The sequence below is a fragment of the Patagioenas fasciata genome, chromosome 16 (assembly GCF_037038585.1).
Source record: "Patagioenas fasciata isolate bPatFas1 chromosome 16, bPatFas1.hap1, whole genome shotgun sequence".
In the NCBI taxonomy this organism is placed as follows: domain Eukaryota; kingdom Metazoa; phylum Chordata; class Aves; order Columbiformes; family Columbidae; genus Patagioenas; species Patagioenas fasciata.
Window position 1 is genome coordinate 4,777,637 of NC_092535.1, and position 18,207 is coordinate 4,795,843.

The window sequence follows — 18,207 nt, forward strand, 5'->3', positions numbered from 1 at the left end:
GTCCTTGAAGCCTGATTTATTGATGCTCTCACGTGAGATCTCAGCAGCGTGATGATGCCACAAAGAAGCGACAAGTCAGCAAATCCCAGTAACGCGGTGGGCGTTTGTGTGGGGAGGACCCTTTGGCAGGGCCACCCCAAGTCTCATATGGGGAACCCCAACAGGGCTCAGGGCTGAGTCTCTGCCTGCCCAGCGCACTAGCTCTGCATGAAGAGGTGGAAGTTGGTCCTGGTGAACTCCTGATGGATGCTGTCAAGTAATTTGTCTGAGTCCTGGGGGACATCGGAGAGAACTGGCTGTCTCAGGATGAAGCTTTGCTCTGGGGTGTAGGTGAAGTTGAATGAGCTGGAGTAGATGAGGCCATCGTCTCTGATCAGCAGGAGCGGGACTGTGATGGGGTATCGCAGCCACCTCCAGTCACAACTGAAGGCTGAGACATCGGGGACGACGCACACAAGGGACTTGGGGCTCCTGGGAACAATGCAGGAGAGGAGAACGTGAGCCAGCATGTCTTCTCCAGCCTGGAGCTCAGCGTGAAGCTGCTTGCTCGTTTGTAGCCCCCCGATGTCCCTGTGTCCCCTACCCACTGCCATCCCCAGGCTGCAGCCAGGGCAGAGAGCAGGCACACCCAGACTTGTCCCTGCCTCTCCTGGCCATGCTCGTGGCTGGTCCAGCAGAACAGGCAGTGCGAGAGCTCCTGTTCCCGAGACTGGCAGCCACCTCCCTCCAAGAGCTGCCTGAACCCACCTACCGTTCCCTGCCTGCTCCCCACCCCCCCGGCTGTGTTACCTGTACATTGTCTCTGCTTCCACGTCTCCGAACCAGACCTTGAGGTGTGTGTGGAAATACTCCCCCTGCACCTCCAGCATGGCCACATCCCCGCCACCTGTGAGCTGTGCCGGGCAGAGCACACAACAGCGTGTTACAGGGCGGAATGAGCCAGACTCCTTCTCCCGCAGGATGCTCTGCCCATGTGTCCCATGTCTGCCACAGCGGTCCAGACCCAGGCATTCCCACAGCACCCCAAAACCAGGAGATGCCGAGCATGGGTGGAAGGGCTCAGCAGCAAGAGCTGTGACGGAGGTAGGTGATGGAGAGGCAGGGGTGGCCCGTGGCTGGCATGGTGCGTACCTGCAGCGCAGCGATGAGCGGCACTGGGCTGACGGGCTGGCGGATGCAGGCCAGGCTCTCGCTGAAGGTGTACTCCACCGTCTCAGTGCCGATGATGGTCCAGCACGAGCCGTCATTCAGCAGCTCCCGGTTGGCTTCCTTTGGGCAGGGAGATGCCTGTGGAGAGTGTCACAGCTCCAAACACACCGCACAGGACCAGGGCCAGGACACCTGGCTTCTGCCCCCGCCCAGTGACTCTGCCTCTGCTTTTCGTTGCTGGGAAATGAAGATCACGCTGCCTGTGCAAAGACCTCAGTGATGATGTCCCCACTGAAGCAGGCAAGCTGGAAGCAGATAGCTTTGCAGTGATTCTGACCTTAATTTGGATGAAACCCCCTTCACTGGAAGACTCCTCCTGGTGACATGTTCCCCAGCCAGTAGCAACATGAAGGAGCTTGCAGAGTTAATGTGGAGCACCTCAGGGGTCCTCACCCCCTCCTCAAGCTGCCGTACCTGGAACTGGATCACTTTCTCCATGGAGAGACACAGGTACATGCGGTCACTGCCCTGGAACTGGAAGGCGCATTTGTGGAGCTGGGAGATGGGCTCGTCCACGTCCAGCATGGCGTATTGCTTCGTCACCTTCCGGATGATCTGCGGGGCAGCAGCGTCATCCTGAGGATGGCACCCATGGCTCGGAGGCACAGAGCAGCCAGGTCTGTGTGCCTGACGCCCGCAGGGATGGGGGCTTACCAGGGGGGGCAGGGTGATGCCGGTGGCCGTGCAGACCAGCTGGACCACGGATCCGTAGCGGATGTACCCTTCCCGCAGGTGGAACTCGCTGCGGGTGCTGGACTCGTCAGCTTGCAGGGCAGGAGAGAGGCAGAGTCACCACCCTGAGCAGGTTACCCTGAGCTGCCTCACTGTGCACAGGTCTGGCCATGCTCCCAGCGTTTTCTTACTGCTTTTTCTGCTCTGCAGGTGCTCACTGCTTGGAGAGACCACTGCTCCCTGGGAGGCCAGCATGGGAGGGTGGGACTGGGATGCAGTACCTCACAGGGACACTGCTGGAGGCAGTGTGTACAGGAATGCGCTAGGGACTGGGATGTGGTACCTCACAGGGACACCACCAGAGGCAGCGTTCACAGGGATGGTCTGGGCTCTGGCCTCTTCCAGGCAAGTCACTTGCTTGGATTTGTGAACCTCCGTTCTGGTACCGCTCTTGCTGTCCCAGTCACAGCCTGTGCGCTCTCAGGGCCTGATGTTAACCCTCAAAGCCAGTGGGAAATAGCTGTCCGCCCCAGAGACAGCCCAGGAACACCAGGCAGAGGTGAGACCTGAGCCAGATTCCTGCGTGCCCAGGTTAATTCCCACCCCTTTTACCCCAAGAAGTGGCTTTGCAGCAGGGGACAGCCCGTGCTGCAGGCATGGCTGATGTCAGCGGCCCCATGAGGCTCCTTACCCAGGTGGAGGGTGAAGGCTGCCCACTGCCTGGCACTGGCGATGAAGGCTCCCCCCTCCACGGAGAGGTAGCGGGTGCTGACGGTCTGGGAGCGCAGGCGGTTGAAGAGTGAGACTTTGGAGCCCGAGGAGATGCAGACTGCAGGGAGAGGTGGCTGGGTTAGCGTTTGCTGGCTCTTTGCGTGGCTTGAACTATGGCTTTTGCCAAGCCAAGGGAGGACAAGTCCTGGTTACTGGTGCAACCAGCCTGGCAGGGGCCTCCACCCCCCTCGCTGCCTTTCTCTGTATGTGAGGACCAGCCTAGCTGGGCTGTTCAAATGTGGGCAGCACATTAACAGCGTGCATCATGGGGGATGAAGCCTTCAGAAAAGAGACATCAGAATCTTAGAATGGTTTGGGTGGGGAGGCACATTAGAGATCATGTAGTTCCACCTCCCTGCCATGGGCAGGGACACCTTCTGCTAAACCAGACTGCTCAAAGCCCCATCCAGCCTGGCATTGAACACTTCCAGGGATGGGGCCTCCACAACTTCCCTGGGCAGCCTGTTCCAGTGCCTCACCAGCCTCATGGTGAAGAATTTGCCCAGATACATCCTCTTTTGAGCATGTCCATGGGCACTGGGTCCAGCCTGGATCACGCCAGAGCCCTCAGGGAGAATCCCTGGGTTTGCACCCACTTCCCTCCCCATAGACCCATCCCCGTACACACGGTCTGTGTTCTTCAGCGACTGCTTCTTCTGTGAAGGCTTGGAGATGACCTTGATCAGCTTGCTGTGGAAGGTGCCGATCTCCTGCCCGTTGCTGAAGAAAAGCTTCAGGACCAGACGGAAATGCTTGCGCTTGTCGGCGTCCGAGATGTACAGCGCCTTGGCACAGCCGAAGCCCTGCCGAGGGCAGAGAGGGGCTGTGGGCAGCTCCAGCCCAGCCCCGCCAGCCTTCCTCACCCTCCTTATCCTCCTCACCGCCCTGCAAGGACATAATAGCGCCCTTTCAAAGAGCCTCGGGTTCATTTAAAGGGGGGAAATGACCAGAGATGTTATTACAGGTGGAATGAAGAGCTGGGGATCAGCAGAGGCTTTATTTACACCGGGGGCAGAGAATTCCTCATGGAAATGACTGTTCACGTGTGATTTATCCCACATAACATGAGAAATTGCCCTGGGTTTACGGTTTCCCCACCATCCTGGCTGATAGGCTGTGCCTTAGCAGCAACTCAAGCACTGCAAACAAAGGCTCTTTTTGTAAGGTTTCTGGCCCTACTCAGACCCTGTGCTCTTTGGGAACCCCACATAATGCTTATTATTATTATTTTAATTTATTTTTTTTTTCCCTTATCAAAAGATGCCACATGTTTACTGAAGCTTTGGGATTGATTTTTTTTTTTCAGTTTATCTGCAAATGGAAGACTGGACTTTCATTTTGAAATAAGCAACAGTGTTGCTCACTGGGAGAATGTATTGGGGCTGAGGTGAGCTGCCAAAAAATTGCACAGCTCCCTGCCATGGGGCTGTGGACGTGAAAAGATGGTGCTGAAGAAAGATGGAGCTCTTTGCAAGGTGGGCAAGTGATGGTTGGGAAGGAAGGACCATAGCATCTGGAGGAAGGGGATGATGTTGTCCCAGGGTGTGGGGTGACACCAGGGACAGCCCAGCCCCTCTATGAGCAGGTTCCCCGCAGGGTGTCACTGCACAGCCCCGGGGAGCACCAGGCTTTACCTTTGTGTCCGGCTGCTCCTCAAAGCTCAGCTTCTGGGTCTCCATCAGGCTGCTGCCCATGCTGTCCAGCCCCATGTACCCGCACACCCGAAAACTCGCCTCTCCCAGGTCCCCAGCTGGAAGGAACAAGGAGAAACACCCTCCAGCCCCTGCACAGGTACAGCTGTGGGCTCAGCTTCTCCTGGTGCGATGGGGTGGCCAAGGCTCCAGTCCCCACTGGGTCTGGACCACAGAGGTGGACCCCCTGCCTCATGGGGGAAGAGGATTTGGGGGGCAAAGATAAAATAAATTGGGTCACTGTCCCTTTTGTGGAGGTGAAGGGCAGCTCCCCGTGGCATGGGGAGGGAGAAAAGGTGCAGGGTTGCAACCCAGCGCTTACCTTTTATCTGTTCCTGCTTTAGCTTCCACCCCGGCCCACTCAGGTAAACACAAGGTGGAGGGCAGAAAAACCTACAGAGACAAGAGGACATGTTCTTACCGCACCCCAGCACCCACAAAAGATGCTCTGGCATGGCTGCACTGAGAGCAGAGACCTTCACCTGGGGATCGCCAGCACCAGGAGCAACCCTGTGTCCTGGGAGGTATGTGGGGCTGGGGACACCCTGGCTGGGGGGGACAGGCAGGGCTGGCTGGGGGGGCTGTCCCAGCCTCTCTGCCCTGTGCTGGTGCCTCCAGCTGCAGCATCTGGGCAGCTGCCACATCTGGTGGTGCTGCTGGTGGCCACGAGCCCACAGGATGGCCCCAGCAGAGGAGGACAGGGTGCTTTGCCCCCCCACTGACCTGAACTGAGGAGGGATCGGGCCCCCCGCCTCTGTCTGCCCACCATGTGGGAGTTTTAGGAGGTTGGGAACAGAGTTTGCATTCACAGCCAGGTTCAGAGCCCAATGCAAATAAATCTATAGCCAGAGTTTTGGAAACCTATTTTCCTGTGTTTTATTTGGTTTTCCACTGTCTTTGCATTTGCGTGAATAGTGCAAATTCATCCTTTATTGCTACTGGGTAAAGCATTAGCAGAGAAAACACCAGTGCAGGGGGTTGGATATCTCAGAGCCCTAAAATCCTGCGTACACATTTATTTAAACAAGTCATCCACAGTACAGTCCCCTGACTCCCACCATGAAAGAAAACAGCACCAGCACCTTTAAGCTTTAACCTGGGAGCTCTGTGCTGGTTTTCTCTCCCTCTCCACACCCGGCATCTGAATTTCACACTCATCCCTTGCACGGGGTCGGGATCAGGAGGAGGAGGAGGCTGTCCCACAGGCTCAGCCATGGGGGCGGCTTCCCTCCTGGTTGGGAGACCCAGTCCCAAAATAAAACCTTGACCTGTGGAGCAGCAGCCCCTGGGTGTGATGAGGACTTTGTGGGCACAGCCAGCCCAGCCTGGAGCTGTCTCCTGGGGTCGCTGGGCTCTGGGGGAGGTTATGGCTTAGGGGTAGAGCTTGTCCCCTCAGAGCTACTCCACACTCGGTAATAACGGAGCATTATTTATATCACAAGGATTAATGGGGGAATAATTATATTACAGTGCCACAGTCTGACGTCACTGCCCAGGAGTAGCAATTTTGGAGATTCAAGCCAGAACCTCAAGGTGTTTTTGCAGTGCGGAAAGGATTTTCAAAAATAGTAGGTGTTTGGAGACCGTGGGTATTGAGGGAAACGCCCCAGTCCCTGCTGTGGCTGTTCAGATTTTAAGACATGATTTCCAGAGCACTCAAAATTCTAACCCTCCCTTTTCTTCATCTTTGTAATTTCATTCTTGGGAGGTAAGATTTTGATAGTTTATTTCCTTCTTTTACTTCATCTTCCTGATCTCCAGGACTTCACAGGCAGAATCTAACCACTAGGCATGTCTAACTGGGGTGGGGTTAATATCCTTCTTGTGTTAGTTCATGAAGCCTAAACAATAGTTTTGGATGCAAAGAGGTCACAAGTGGATGGAGAGGGGATGTGTCAAATCATTTGCTTCACCAGCTTAGATTAGAGAAATCTAGCAAGGCTGAAATCGAGCTTTAGGTAGCTGGGTTTGGAAGTGGCTGTTGGAGAAGCTGGAGTGATCTCCTACCTTTTTTCATTGCCATATGACTTCTGGGCAACCTTGGCGTGCAGTATCAGCACCGTCTGGTCTGCCGGCAGCTGCAGGTACCTCCGCACGCTGTCTCGGAGCGGGTTGGTTTGGTATGGGTTGGATCTGCAAGACAGAGGTTCCTTAGCCCTGGAACACCAGAACTGGGAGCTCCCTCTGTGTCCAGGCTGATGGGGTGCGGAGGTTGGACAGGGGTTCCCATCAGAACGCACTGCAGCCCAGAGAGCATCTCAGCTGCTGCAAGACCAGGGTTGGCACTGAAAAATGTAAAGTTTGGATAACTGAATAGCTGCTTCATGGGTTTTCAATCAGATACACACACAATCAAACATTAAGACTCGAGGGAATGGCAGGTAGATGTGTCAGGGGAGGTTCAGGTTGGACACAGGAAAAGGTTCTTCACCCAGAGGGTGCTGGACACTGGAACAGGCTCCCCAGGGAGGTGTCACAGCCCCAAGCCTGACAGTGTTGAAGAAGAGACTGGACAACGTTCTCAGACACGCGGTGTGAACTGTGGGGTGTTCTGTGCAAGGACAGGATTTGGACTCGATGATCCTTGTGAGTCCCTTCCAACTCAGGACATTCTATGATCCTGTGACTATGGGTATAGCTCTTAAATACACATTTCTAAGACTTCTAGTCCCACGTGACGGTGGCAGTGCTCTAATTGATTATTGATTTGTTTTTCCACCTAAGGGGCTTCTTGCTGGATGGCTTTTGGGTGATTAGGGAAAGGGTACTGCTGAGACGTGAGCACAGCTGGGGAGGAGCTGCTTGTTGGCTTCTGCAGGGGCCGTTGGGTGAAAATAGCAGCATTTTTCTCTGAGACCTAAGAAGTAGGTGTTTTTGCTGATTGTTTCTGCTCTATTAACTAGAAGGAGTTCCCATGCACCCGGCATTTAACTCTGTTAACTTAGTAAGTTGGGCGTTAACCAGCTAGAGAGAGATGAGGTGGATCCAAGCTTGAGGTGCCCTGATTAAAAGCTTCACTCCAGCCTCTCTATCTACTGAATAGTTTCTATCTTTGCACAGCCAAAGAGATCCTGTAAGAAAGTTATTTAATCTTTTTCCATCATGGCAATCTGCATCTGCCTTGCTCCTGTGCTGCCAAGCAACAGCGTGATTTCAGCTTTGATCCACCTTTGCAGATCATCTAAAAGCACTGACTGGGAATCTCTCTGCTGAAGTTTTTGTTTGCTTGTTTTTACAGAAGTACTGGTTGTGATCAGGATAAATGTGGAAGCAGATCGAGGAAAAAGCTGCCCATTGGCCTGACCTTGACTATTCTTTTACACTACTACAACACGGTGAAAAATGGGCGCTAAACCTTGCTGGCTCCATTCAGTAGCATTTTACCCTCATTTTATCAGAGACAACGGGCACAGAGAGGGGAGAACCAGGCTGGGTGCGTGATTTTTTTTCCTGGTGAGTCTCACTGTTCAGTATTCAGTGCAAAACGAGGAGTGCAGCTTTGGGTCCTTGCTTGTGTCCCCGCGGTGGGAACACACGCTCCATCCCTGTCAGCGTCACCCACCAGCACGGGCGTGCTTGCCAGCACCCATCCGCATAGCTCATGGTCTGTCTGGGAAGCACCGATCCCCGCAGAGCTGCTGGAGGAACCCGCTAACCCAGCACAGAGCGAGCAGCAGGGAGTGTTCAGGAGCAAATTGCCAAAACCTGGGGATTAAGACGTGTGCTGACAGCGTGGCCGGCAGCAACGCCTGCTCCGCAGAGCCTCCCGGGGCACCGGCTCGGGGCAGGGCCAGGCTTGTGCAGGTACCGCTGCTCCCTGCCATCCGTACGTAATACCAGAGGCACGTGGGTTACAGCCCCGAGCTGATTAAAGGGCCTTCTGGAATAATCATCCACATGCTATTTACTGCTTAAAGCGGGAATGTTCATGCCAAAGGCAGGTAAACAGACCATAGTTCTTCAGATTTGACGTCTAGCTGGAGGATCGACTACCTAGAAACTTGCTTGTCCATTTTCTGCAGCCATTGCCTTCCAAATTTTGAGGCTTAATTGTTTCAGTTGACGCACTTCTGAACAGTGCTCGCCATTCTGCCCATAGAGGCGACCACCCAGCATCCATCATCTGGTTCAAATTTACCTTCAGAGAGTCAAAGGGCTATTGCTAAGCAGCTCAATGTACCCACTTGGCGCCTTCTGGCACCTACAGCCTCCTCAGGATTACAGGGAATTATTCACTCCTCCTGACATTTATTATATTAAATTATTAAAATGCTTTGATTGTAGTGCAGTGTTAGTTCAGTGTCATGTTAGCAGCATGGCACGGGCCGGGCTCTTAGAGCTCAGGTTAAAAGCCTCCTTTTCAGAGCCTGAGGTCTCAGCTGGGACTCGCCTGCTCTCACACACAGTTGGGCATTATGTGGGAGCAAGGGGGGAGCCACCACCTTTCTCCTATGCTGATTTTTGTAAGCCTTTCCCTCTCCCTGCTCAGCAACGCTTACTGCCAAGGCTTTTTCCTCGCTTTAGGCCAGGATGTGCCTTGGGAGAGGGTGCGACACCCTTCGAGATGCATCTCCGGGTGGCTGTGCCCTGGTGTGGGAGAGACCCAGGGCACCCATGGGTGTTTGCCAGCCGTGGCCGTGTCACCGTGCCCTCTTCCATGCGAAATGAAGCAGAAAAGGATGAGAACCCTGTGTGGGCATGCAGGGAACCCAGGGAGGTGCTGAGAGGCTTTGGTGGGGTCAGACCCTGCAGTCACATTGCTGATTTTAAGAGTGCTGATGTTTAACACCATAGCTGAAAATTAGCCCTCGCCTTGCTAGCAGCAAGCATGGGGATCTCAATCGGCGTTTTGTTCTGCCTCCAGCCGGGAAACACATTTTGTCCTTCCTGGGTCCCAGTGGGTCCGGCAGGGCTGTGCATTCCTGGCCGCAGAGCCCTGCAGCTCGGGTGTCCTGCCTTTCCCTGGAGCTGCCACCCCCGGTGACCACTCTGCCACAGACATGGCTCCCACTGGTGTCACAGACACCGGAGAACCCAGCCAAGGGGCCTTTTCAGCTCAGCCTGCCCCTGCCACTGGGTTGCATGTCCTCACTGAGACAGCCACGGTCCTGGCCCCTACGTCACCACCTGCTTGGCCAGGGCAGATTGGGCTGGGAAGTTCCACAACACCCCATGCAAGCACCCCTGGATGAGTGCAGGAGCAGAAAAGGCACTTTATGGGCACCAGGAGAAGCAAACTGCCTTTGCACTGCTGCTTTCCAGTGCACCAACATTCACTGGCTCAGCCTGCAGAGCAAGGGATACAGTTTTTTGGTCCCCTGGGAATGAAAGTACCTGACTCAGGAGACCAAAATACGATCCTGGCAGCTATTGTTTAGGAACTGGGACTTCAAATCAGCTCTTTACACAAGAACTTTAACTCAAGGTAACACTGTCCTTGAGTGCAGGTAACACTGAATTCAAGTGCAGAGATTTAATTTGCTGCTTTTCCCCCACAAAGGAGCTGCCGTTTACCTCGCTCAGGAGACGGCTGCCCCGCAGCTTGCTGGGGACTTGCTGCCACAGAGGATAATTGTTCTTTGCTGGGCTTGGGGAAACCAAACTTCTTAACAAAAAACATCCATTTTAGGGGTCTGGGCTATATTTTGTACAGAGCAGGGGAGAAAATGCCTGCAGTGCTCTTGGGTATGGAGTCAATGCAATGTTTATGCAACAGGAAAAGCCATTAGAAATCACAGAAATGAGAAGCCTGCAGTTTCTGGCTTCCCTCATTTTTCAATACCTCCTTTAATCCAGACCAACCCAACCCACAAGCCCTTGTATATGCATGGGTATTTATAAATCCTATATTTTCCTTGCTGCACACACAAGTGAAATTCAGCCTTTTCTGGGATTGGGGGATTTATCGACCACACCAACAGCAAACACCAGCCGAGGGCAGGAAGCACGACACCCCTGTGGCTGTGAGCTCTGGGGGACACTGGGGGCCAGCCGGAGTGGTCACCTCGGGCATGTTCCAGGCTGCCCTGCCCGTGCAGCACCAGCACCCTCAAAATCCCCAAGTTTGGTAATGCAGTATTGGTTTGTCTGCTAGAAAATTCAGATAAAGCAGGTAATTTACTGTAGTGTCCTTTGTTCCTCATGTAGCCATTGATGTCAGTGCAAAGAGGAAGGAAAGCACTGTTAAAGCACTAAAACACAGTCCTATAAAGCGCTAAAGGTGGTTCCTGCCACCACTAGACTGACATAAGTGCAGAGATGGAGGGCTGGGAAAGCCTGTTCCAAGGTGTCTAAGAAGCCTCTACTGATAATCTCCATCACTACATGCAGGCAGATCAGTTGGCCCTCTTGCTCTACAGCCCTCAGAGCTCTGTTTTGCAGCTCCCTGGTTCAACCCCCATCTCCCCACACTGCAGCCACGACCTGCAGAGCTTCCTAGACTCCCAGGGCACCACTGTAGCTCAAATGGACATTAAGCTTGGACTTTCCTTTTTCCAGGACCTGCTGAGTTTACGGGGCTTCCCAAGTGCATTCCCACAGCAGGAGAAGATGAAAGAAAGGAAAAAGAAAAAAGGAAGAAGGAAAAAAAAAGAAAGAAAGAGAAGAAGAAAAAGAAAGAAAAGAAGAAGAAAAAGAAAGAATAAAAAGAAAAGAAAAAAAAAGAAGAGAAAGAACAAAAGCGCCTCTGCCTGGCGGATGCTCTCCGGGCTGACGGGCTGTGGCGGCCCCGGGCCGGGCAGCGCTCGCTGCCGCCGGACACCTCCGGCGATCGCCGCTTCCACCTGCGCGCAGCTCCCGCTCGCCCGTGGGCACCTGCACGGACCCGGCCCGCGGGGCGGGGGGAGGTGGGATCCCGCGGACACCCCCACGTCCCCTCAGCCCCCCCAGCGCTGCCCCGGGGCCGGGCCCGCCCCGCCGCCCCCCCGCTCCCCCCGCCCCGTTAAATACCGCGCGGGCCCCGCCGCCTCCCAGCGCCGCCGCCGCTCCGCGCAGCTCCGCGCCCGCCCTACCTGAGCAGCTCCGCGGGTGAGTGCGGGGGCTCCGGGGGCTCCGCCGGCCCTGCGGGAAGGGAAGGGAGAGGAGGGGAGTGAGGGTGAGCCCGGCCCCGCGGGGCTGAGTTGCGCTGCTGCCGTGGGGACCGGCAGCCTCCGGGGGGCTTTTCCTTGGAGCAGCGATCCTGGGCGTGAGGAGCAGAAAGCAAAGCCGGGGCGTGGAGGGGGGAGGAAGAGCAGAGCCTTTGACATGGGTTTTATTCTGGAGGCCTCCCGAAGCCCCCCCGTCTGTGTGCTCCTGTGCCCCTGCAGCGGGGCCAGCGGTTGCCCGCCCGAGCGGCCGGGCTGGGCGGTGTGTTTGGGTGGACACGGTACGCCCCTCTATCTCTCAGTGGCTGTATGGAGGATCTAAACTCTTCTCCACGGTCGGGATGGCACAGTTTGCAGTCTGCGTGCTCTGCTCACCTTTTGCCTAGCTTTTGGGCAGGTTCCTGCTTATACAATAGAAGATCTCTTTTAGCAGAGAATAATAAGGTCGGGTACACCTTGGCAAGGCGCGCAGAGCAATAAGAGATCAAGATCCTTCAAAAAGATAAGCTTAAAAATGTGCCCTAAGTTAGTTATGCACTGTTTCTGCACGACTGGAAAATTTGGTCTATGCATACCCATAAATAGGTTTGCACAAGCCATCACACACCTTTGACTTAGAATTCCTACAATTTCCCAGAAAAATTAGCTTTGGGCACTTTTGTTCCAAGCAATTACATGGGAAAACTTATTTGGAAAATCGGATTATTCTGCACTCATCGTATTTGTGCTGACACGCAGCTGTCCGAGATCAGTGGAGCTGAGCAGATACATGATGTGTTGGTATGTGCTCCGCTGAGGCTTTCTCCCTCGTTTGGTGAGGACAGCCTTTGGTGCGGTGCAGAGAGCTGCTGAATCTGTCCGGGAGTCAGGGCTCTGAAGTGGGAACAGTGTTGGTGATGAGGCCAGCACAGGAATGGGGCTGTCCTGCTCCCAAGGAAGCCACCACGTGTGTGCAGTGGGACTGGGATGGGACAAGGGCTCCAAGAGAGGAACCTGTTCAGAGCCCTGACTCTGAAACAAGGCACACAGTGTTACCTCTTTGCCTAAACCCTGATTTTTGCTTCAGTCAAACCCAGTTTATTTATGAAGTTACTATGAAGTCGTCCCTATGGGACTCTCTGTAGTGTCTCTTGATAGTCAATAATAGGATTTTTCTTTCTCAAAGAACAGTTTACCACAGGCAGTGAGTGCACAGGTTCTCGAGAATGAGTAGAAACTGCATTTCACAAGCAGATTCTTGTGATCTCTTCAGGGATTCATTAAACTGGCATTTGGTATCTGCAAAAAGTGTGTGTGGGGAAGTCTGCTCTCAGATCTCAGCCCTAATGTTTGCCACCAGGATGTGGATAAATTTGGCCTCATCCAAAATACAAATTCCCATCTGGAAGGCATGCAAGAAATCTTGGTGTTTGTAGTAAAACAACAATTTCTGTTGAAGCAGGCGGGTATTGCTGCATCTAACTGGAAAAAAGCTGTTGTTGATTTCTTTGGAAGCTGTAGCTGTATTTTTTTTTCCTGAGGAATTAAAGAAATTTGACATTATTAGTACAAGATGGGCTTGGGAGCTGCCCTTGTTCGCGGTGGTAGAGAGCAGAAAAGACAAAGCCAATAAGGCAGCCCATTGTAGGCTATCTGTGGTCACAGAAGATGTTTGTGCTCTGATTGCCCGTAAGGTAGCATTTCCCTTGAGGTTGGCATCAGGGGTTGAAGGTTTTCAAGAGAAGCCTTTGTTTAAACATCTTTAAAATTTCCAATAGGGGCCCCTTTGTTCACTTTCCAAGCAGTGTGCCTGCCTTGTTAAAAACTCAGTGCTCATAAAATGCCATTTACAAATGCTTGATGAATAGGGCTTAAACCTGGAGGAGGAGAGAAGCGGTGTTTGTATCTACATGCACATGTGAATTGCGGACAAGCCCTACCGCGAATGAATAAATGAGACTTAGAAAAAACACACACACACACACAAAAGAGTGGTACCTGTAAAGAAACTTGTAAAAATCAGCCACTCCTGCAGAACCAGTCAGTGCCCCTTGTGCCAGATGTCACACGTGTTTGCTCCGGCCGTGCCGGGAGGCTGAGCGGCTCCTGACACTTGTCATTAACTCTCAGCAATCGTGTTTTCTCCACTTTGGGCCCAAACAGTAGCAAATTGATCACTTGGGCCCCATTGGCATACCTTCAGGTATCGAGTAGTGTTCATAGCACTTAGAAGGCTTTGTTCCCTGTCTCGTCTTGGCTGAGTGTAAAGGGTTTAAAACCAGTGCTGTTAAAGCAGGGGAGGGTGTGGGTGTGTGCTCAGGAGACTCAGAGACTGGGGCTCAGTGTTTCCACGTGGGATGCCCCTGGGCTGCTGTGATCCTGGGTCTGAAGCTTTTCTAGTTGTCGGGCAGCGTGTCCTTCCCAGAATTTTTCTTTGGAGGTCGGATCCTTCTTCCTCAGCAGGTTTCTGCCTTTGCCCGTGTCTGCTTTTCCGCAAACTTCTGGTGGTTTGCAAGGCAAGCCCTTGGTTGCACACATGGATCCATCACTCACCTGGCCCCTCTGGTGCCCATCAGGGAAATCCACTGGGATCAGCTGCAGTCCCTTGCAGAGAGGTGGCAGTAATTTGATTTCTCTCCGGACTTCAGCCTTCCCATCTCTGGGCTGTGTCATGGTGCCAGTGTGTAAAGTTTTGGAGTCTTTCAGTTGTAGTCTGCGGACCCATAGGAGTCCATGGTCTACAGCAAGAGTCAGTAGGAGGAGATCTATTGAGAGCAGAATTAGCCCACTGTACAAGAGTCTGTGTCTTGGCTGGAAAATTAGCAGGATCCACAAGCTGAAAAAGATGGAAAACCCCTGCCTGTGGGTACTCACAGCTCCTAAGCTTGCAGCTGGACTTGGATGGCTTCCCCAAAGTGTCACGCTGGACCCTTCATTCTTTTTCTCTTTTCACAGCATCTTGCTTTGGCTTTAACAGTACCAGTCAGGATGAGAGTGACACAAAACATTTCGGTCTGTGCTCAAATGCCAGGCAGCAATCTCACTAACGCTCCTCCATTTCACTCTCCCAGTCATCTGCTGAACCTCTCGTGTCAAGCTATTGAGGCAGATCGTGGACCAAGAGCAGCTGCCCCCTGCCCAGGTTCACTAAAGCACATCTGGACATTCCCTTGTCTGTCTGAAGTGCCTTTGTTTGACCCCGCTGGGTCTGTGCCCTCATGCCAGGATGCAGGTGGGAGAGCCAGCCTGGCTCTTGGCTCTGCCACAAGCTTCCCACAGCCACGAGCAAGCGACTTTGACTCTCCTGGTCTCTGGTTCCTCATGTCGTGCTGTAGGACTTGCCTAGGAGAGCTTCATGAGACCTGAAAAGCCTCAGTGAAGCAACCTCAGACTGTTCCCTGATCTCTCCTGGAAGCAAAGACCTTGTAGGCACCTTTGGCAAGGACTCGGTAAATGGAACAGAATTAGATGATTTCAACTAGTTGCTCACGGGTTGACCAGAAAGGGCTAATCCCACACAGGAGTGAGGCTGAGGTCAAGTGGTCCTCAGCCGTGGCCTCCGCTGGGTCTCACAGGAGGTTTCTGTGCAGCATCTGGGTCTGCTGACACAGCATGATGCTGAGAAACAAGGGTCCCCAAGGCCCCTACTCTTCAGTGTGGGCAGAAGTGAGGCCACAGGGCACTGCAGTGCTGGTAGACGTTCTTCTCTAGTGCATCTCCTATGGGCTGGTGTCATCCTGGTCCTGGGACAGCAGTTCTGCTGTCATTCTGTCAGAGGGACGTGGCAGCTGTGAAGTTAGGTGGGAGCAGTTTCCTTTGCTACCTTTAAGGTTCTCCCTGTGAAAAGTATCTAGACAAAGAATTCAACCAGTTTGCTTTTTTGTCTCGAGGAAGGATGAAAAGTTACCGTGTGCTTTTCTGCAGCCACCAAACGCTCTTTGCTTTCTGCTATTTCAATTAAACACATAGCAGAATGGGTAGGATAAAGGGGAGAGGCGCAAGAATATTCTCCTGGTGTTATTTCCTTATGCCAACACACTGAGTCACGTCTCCAGAGTGAGAAATATGATATAAAGATTTAGAGAAGGAGGTCAGGCAATGAATGTATGATTGCGGGGCTGGGATAGCAGGCGCTCTCTGTGGTTGTCTGTGCCGTGTCAGCTTGCTGGAGGTCAGCTTGGGATATTGGTCCCAGCAGATTTGGGAGACAGACCAGTAACTGTCAGTCTCATGGCTTAGAGATACCAGCGCTGCTGCATCAGGAGCTCAGCTGACAAATTCTGCACCAGCCCAGGAGCTGCTCTGGGCCATTTCTCTTTCCTTTGTGGCTGGACATGCATATTTCTGGGAAAAACAAAAAAATGCTCTCTAACACCTTCCTCCCAGAACAAGAACTTGGGCAATGGATTGCTGCCTCAGCTTCTGGATGGCCCAGACCTCCTTTCCTCCAAAGTCTGAAGTCTCTTGGCACAGTTCAGCTGTCCTCCAGAGACCTGTTTGCAGGAGAGCATTTGCTTTTTAAAGAGAGTCAGTAAGGTGGGGCTTTCTCCTCTTGATCACTCTTCATCAAAATCTAAAAGTATTCCAAGATCCCTCCAGTTTTGCTTAGAATACCTGTTAGGAGCAGCTCTGAGTTTGCCTGTCGCATAGCTCAGGGGACAAGTGCAGCCTCAGGTCCTGAGTGGGACAGAGAGGAAGAGAGAAATGCCACCAGCAGTCCTGAACTAGGAGCCATCTCTTGACATAATTAATTGTGCAAGGAGAACTGGCTGACCATCTGATGTTTTCCTCTTGGCTAGATCTTTAACAAGCGCTTTGAGAGGCCATGTTTAATTTGCAAGTGAATATGGCATTTATTCTTGCCAGCTGTTGCTGCGGCAGCCCCAGTACCGCGTGTCTCAGTGCAGAGGCTGGCGGGACATGAGGCTTTCCTCCCAGCTCAGCTGCACAGCACTGCCAGGTCTTTTAGGAATAGATGGGTGACAGACAAAGAACCCACGTGCTGTCGTGGAGAACATCTAAAAGGGGATGCTCTGTTCGTTGCTACACCTGGCATTTCCCTCCCAAAGGGACTTTGTCTCATAGTATGTTAGGGAATAGTGTAAGCCTGTTGGGACTTGTACGATGTTAAGTCCATAAGGCATCTGTCACTCAGCCTGCACATGGACCTGGACAAGAAACCCGTCTTCCTCCTGCCCTCCCTGTGAACGCGCTAATCCTGGTGAGCGCAGGAGTGGGCCCCATAAAATGAGGAATTCATTCTTTGGGGGAGCAAGAAAAGAGAAAAAGAAGTCCCTTCCACATCCAGCAAGGTTTTCCTGTCACAGCACTCCTGCCGGTTCGCTCCTGTTGGGTTTGGCACCATGATGTGCTGTTTGAGAAATGCAGCCTTGTCTTTCAAACGTGTCCTTCCAGGTGGCACTTGGCCCATTCAAGCTGCCGTAGCACTGTAACCGGAGAGCACTGCGATGTCCTGGAGAGAGCCTGCTCTTGTTCTCCCACACGTGTGTTTGGGAAGAACCAAGGACACACCAGTCCTTCAAAAGGGGGAAAAAAACCATTTTGGACTAGAAATCAATGCAGTTTTCCTGGTCTTGACATGCTTGTGCTCCCTGACACGTCCTTGCTCTGAAAACTGCTTTGCTGTCCTCTCCTGTGGGCTATGCAACTTGTCACCAAGCCACTGTGGAGGATGAATGTTGGGATGCTGGAACTGTGGTGGGGTGCACGGTCAGTGCTGCCTGTTAGATGGTCCTGAGGGTGGGTTTGGTGCTCGTGGGCAGCAGAGGCACTGCTGCGAACCATGCACCTGCAGGCAGGGAGCACCTAGAGATTGTGGATTGTGTTGAGAGAAACCAGCCTTTGGGGAAGCCCCCGGAAGAGGGTGGATCCAGCTCCAAGGCTGTCCCAGGCCTCATCTGTTTACACAGCTTGAGGGTCTTGCAAATACAAAGACAACGTACCAGTGGTCCATCTGGTGTTCCACAGCAAAATCTGACATGAAGAGGTGCTTTCAGCTTGATGTAAGTTGTCTGCACCTCTCCAGGTAGCTCTGCTTGCTTCATTGTCCTCTGTGCCTGGGGCAAGACACACTGCAGTCATCTTCTCTTGGTCCCATGTGTACTTTTTGGACAGTCTTTCTCTTGGGCATGGACTCAAAGGACTTACTGTCCTGCCGAGGACATGAAAATTTGCCTCCCCCTCCTCCAGGCTAAAGCCAGCTCTTGCTGCCTTTCTGCTCTTGTCCTGGCAGGACTCTGGTGTCCTAAGCACAAGGAACCTGTGTCCAGGCTCCTGAGCCTGTTTTGGGGCTTTTTTTGGCCCTTTCATCAAATAACACTTGTGTGGGAGTTGAATTATGGCCTGACAAAACTGTCTGGTTGGGTCTCCACAAAGAAAAGCTCTAAAGAACAAAGCAGCATGCATGGAGAGGCAGACGAGGCAGCTGACTCTTAGGAGCATCATGTCTAGTGCTGCTCTAGCATCAGCCGAGGTTTCCAGCACAAAAATATGTGCTATTAGCTGGTAGCACACCCAGCATCAGTGTGGTGCAGCCCTGCTGTGCGTGCCCAGGCACGCTGTGCATGTCTCCTCCTGTGCATGGGCCAGCTGCGCAGGGCAGCCCTCTGGCTTTGCTCCTGCTGGGTGACCCTGATCAGTAAGGGGCCCCCGGCCATGTCCCGTTCCTGGCAATGCACAGCGACACCTTGTCCTAGCTTCTCATGGGGTCTGGAGCCAGGACAGAGCTGCTGCAGCTCCCACAACGTGCCAAAGATCTGCCAAGTCCAGACAGGTGACTGGAG

The 18,207-nt window shown here is 53.1% G+C and overlaps 2 protein-coding genes across 2 annotated transcripts in view; one reads left to right on the forward strand and one right to left on the reverse strand.

Annotated features, from left to right (window-relative positions):
- Window positions 1-14,077, reverse strand: RBPJL (recombination signal binding protein for immunoglobulin kappa J region like). The gene is made up of 12 exons (XM_071815740.1): window positions 13,958-14,077; window positions 11,354-11,586; window positions 6,351-6,476; window positions 4,666-4,736; window positions 4,287-4,402; window positions 3,281-3,455; window positions 2,573-2,710; window positions 1,864-1,973; window positions 1,624-1,764; window positions 1,132-1,287; window positions 790-893; window positions 1-471 (listed from the first exon to the last, which is right to left on the reverse strand). The coding sequence occupies exons 1-12, from the start codon at window positions 14,075-14,077 to the stop codon at window positions 198-200; spliced, it is 1,764 nt and encodes a 587-aa protein (XP_071671841.1). The 3' UTR covers window positions 1-197.
- Window positions 11,289-18,207, forward strand: part of MATN4 (matrilin 4) — an 18,100-nt gene continuing 11,181 nt past the window's right edge. The window contains exon 1 of the mRNA XM_065849722.2: window positions 11,289-11,369. The gene's annotated coding sequence lies outside the window, so the exon portion shown is untranslated. The remainder of the gene's footprint in view (window positions 11,370-18,207) is intronic.

Coding starts and splice junctions, on each gene's coding strand:
- RBPJL (XM_071815740.1), bottom strand. CDS start 14,077: ATGACACAGCCCAGAGATGGGAAGGCTGAAGTCCGGAGAGAAATCAAA. Junction 4,737..6,350: donor TCATATGGCAATGAAAAAAG/GTAGGAGATCAC, acceptor TTGTCTCTGTAG/GTTTTTCTGCCCTCCACCTT. Junction 894..1,131: donor CGCTCATCGCTGCGCTGCAG/GTACGCACCATG, acceptor TGCCCGGCACAG/CTCACAGGTGGCGGGGATGT.